This window comes from Pseudomyrmex gracilis, unplaced genomic scaffold (assembly GCF_002006095.1).
Source record: "Pseudomyrmex gracilis isolate BER0280 unplaced genomic scaffold, ASM200609v1 scaffold_3268, whole genome shotgun sequence".
NCBI lineage: Eukaryota > Metazoa > Arthropoda > Insecta > Hymenoptera > Formicidae > Pseudomyrmex > Pseudomyrmex gracilis.
This window is the reverse complement of record NW_018023852.1, coordinates 6,008-9,478: the sequence shown is the minus strand read 5'-3', so window position 1 is coordinate 9,478 and position 3,471 is coordinate 6,008. Positions and strand designations below refer to the sequence as shown.

At 34.5% G+C, this 3,471-nt stretch overlaps 1 protein-coding gene across 1 annotated transcript; it reads left to right on the top strand.

Moving 5' to 3' along the window:
- Window positions 1–322: 322 nt before the first annotated feature.
- LOC109863122 lies at window positions 323–1,710 on the top strand (the record flags this gene model as incomplete). The annotated part of the gene is made up of 4 exons (XM_020443316.1): window positions 323–413; window positions 473–715; window positions 960–1,058; window positions 1,163–1,710. Coding segments are annotated over exons 1-4 (981 nt in total), but the record flags the coding sequence as incomplete, so codon positions are not given.
- Between the last annotated feature and the right edge of the window lie 1,761 nt (window positions 1,711–3,471).

Sequence of the window (3,471 nt, the reverse complement as noted above, 5' to 3'; positions counted from 1 at the left end):
CATGTATAGTAAGTCCATCAATATTAAAAGCTGCTATACCAATTGGTGCGGTCACAGCTGTGTTTTTTTAAGGCATTTTTTATCCAATATCTAATAGTACTAACATACAAAAATGTTTTTTCGGGTTTGAACCGCGTTAGTGTCATTTTTATACCGACGTTTTGTGAACATTACAGCTCACTTCATCAGGGTTTGAAAAGCAGCCTGATACTGAGATGCTCTTGATCAGATGTCCCGTTTTATAGCGCTAGATTGGAGTGGGAAGGGTGTGGTGGAGGAGGGGTGGAATGGTAAAAAGGAAGGGAGGATGTGTCATGGCAAGATGGAATGCCATAGTGAACTAGTCATACGTCCATGTGCTTTGAAACAATTAAATCAAGACACAGATATTATCATCCTTCCAGCAAATAAAGGCAATACAACAGTGATCATGAANAAAACAGATTATGACACTAAAATTCATTACTTACAGACTCCACATATGAAAAACTTAAGAAAGACCCTACTGCTTCACTTAAAACTCTCACCACCAATTTTATTAAGAAAAACAATCTCCCAGACATGTCAATACCCAGAAACGCGGTACCACTTAGACTATATGGACTACCCAAAATCCATAAAAACAACATACCCCTCAGACCCATAGTAAGCGCTATAAACTCGCCTACATACGATCTAGCTTGCTTCCTGGTCAGCATACTAGAATCTCTCACGGGTAAAACTGACACCACGATAAAAAAACTCATCTGACTTCATTTCTAAAATCAAAAACATCAAACTTCAACCTAATGACATTTTAATTAGTTTTGATATTGTGCTCACGCAGGTACCAATCCATGACACCATTAACATAATTAAATCTTCAAGTCAACTATCATCCGACCTTATATCATTGGTAGAACATTGCCTGACCACAACCTATTTCACCTACAATAACCAATTCTATAAACAAATCACAGGTGCAGCTATGGGATCACCGATATCTCTAATCATAGCAAACATATTTATGGAACACTTCGAATCTCAGGCCATCAAAAAAAGCCACAAACATGGTACCGGTACGTAGATGACACCTTTGTCATTTGGCAACATGGGGAGAGAGAACTCTATAACTTTTTAGAGTTTCTCAATAAACAACACCCAAACATTATCTTCACATTAGAAACAGAACAACATGGTAAACTTCCATTTGTAGATGTTCTGGTCACAAGAAAACCAGACGGATCTTTAGGCCACCAAATCTATAGAAAATCCACCCACACCAATCGATATTTACACGCGGCATCACATCATCACCCAGCCCAAAAACAAGCTGTGATAAACTCGTTGATCTATAGAGCATTTACTATATGCGACAAAGACAGCATTCAAAACGAACTCAAAAAATTAAAAAACACTCTACAAATAAATGGCTACACACTGCAACAAATAAACGAAGTAATTAAAAAACATCAAAATAAACCCTCTACCACCACTCAAAAAACACCAGCACCAGAACAAACAACAAACTTAAAGAAAGGAACCACTTACCTCCCATACATAAAGAGTGTCACAGATAAGATTGGCAGAATCCTGAACAAACACAACATACAAACGGTCTACAAACCAACGAATAAAATAGGACAGATTCTTAACAATCCAAAAGACAAAAGACCGCTATTAGACACACCAGGAGTGTACAAAATACCTTGTTCATACGGTAAAGTATACGTAAGTGAAACTGGTAGAATGATAAGCACACGACTAAAAGAACATCAGTCAGCAGTACGTTTAAAACATTACTCACAATCGGCATTAGCAGAACACCATTTGGAAACTGGTCACAAAATTATGTTTGACCAAACCCAAATACTAAACAAAACTAGGTCTTACTTTCCTAGAAAGTATACGGAATCTCTGGAGATATACAAACATCCAAACGATCTCAATAGAGACAATGGACATATGACTAGTTCACTATGGCATTCTATCTTGCCATAACACATCCTCCCCTCCTTCTTACCATTCTACCCCTCTTCTACCACACTCCTCTCACTCCAATCTAGCGCTATAAAAAGAGACAACTGACCAAAAGCATCTCAGTATCAGGCTGCTCTTCAAACCCTGATGAAGTGAGCTGTAATGTTCACGAAACGTCGGTATAAAAATGACACTAACGCGGTTCACACCCGAAAAAACATCTTTGATGTAATGATTGTTGCTTCATGTCAAAACAATGATAAACAAATTGATGATTATAATTTGACATAAATGTGTGTGCACACTATTCTTGCTGTTTAATTTACTTGATTTCATGCAGTTTCTGAAGTCAAATAATGATGAAACATAAATATCTATTTCAAAAAGAGAGCAAAGTCTAAATTTTCTGTGACATCGTTTCCTCAAACACACAAAAGAATAAATAATTCTTGCTATACAGTTCACTTGTCTTGACTGAATTCTTCTGCTAAATTCAGTCGTAAATAAAATGTTGGCGTCTATTTCAAAACGAGAGCGAAAACCACTTCTTATTTTCGACAAAGTATATCCTCAAATATGTAAAAAAGCACTAAAGTAATCTACTCGAGTCTTGCTATTCATATATTATATATATGTATGCATATAAGTTGTATAATTAACACCGTTCTAATTAGAAATTAAATTTATGTTTAAATAGTAAAAACATTCTTTTCTAAAGCATTATATTTTTTATACAAGGTAGTTAACAAGTATCGGTACTGCAAAAAATCTTGAAAACTAAAAATTGTATGAAAAAAGGTTTCAGATAAAAGTTGTTGGGCTTAAAAAAATCTATTTATCAATTGTAGTAGTATGACTTTGGAAAGCGCCACTAAGATCAAGTCAAGAACACATTGATTTTTTTAAATGGAACACTCTACTTTTAATTGCAGATTCTTATAGCTTGATTCAAGAGCTTTTCAAAACATTATAATAAAAATTTTTTTCATTAAGCAGTTTTTGTTATGAAAGTTGAATATTAGAATACCGCACCGAAACTTTTTCGACGAAGATGATTGTGATCAAAACGAATTTTGTAAGCAAATAATGCAAAGAATTGACAAAGAACTTAATTTCCTATTCAACATAGTTATTTTAGATAAAGCAACATTTGAAATAAATGATAACGTTAATAAATAATGTTAATACCGGCGATACTCTAATTCAACCCTCATACGTCAAAAAGTACTTAATTAAGATAAACTATTATAGTGTCTTGAAAAGCTCTTAAATTAAGCTTTAAGAATTTGCAATAAAGAGTAGAGTGGTCCATTAAAAAAAACTCAAGGTGACCTTGTCCTGACCTTGGAAATGTCATTCAAACGGATAAAATTAGTAAATAGATCCCCTTTAAAACTCTACAATTTTATCTGAAACACTTTTTTGTGACATGCTTAGTTTTCAAGGTTTTTCGCGGTATAGGTACTTTTTATACCCTGTATATACACAGTTTGTCCGGAAAGTTCCCGGACT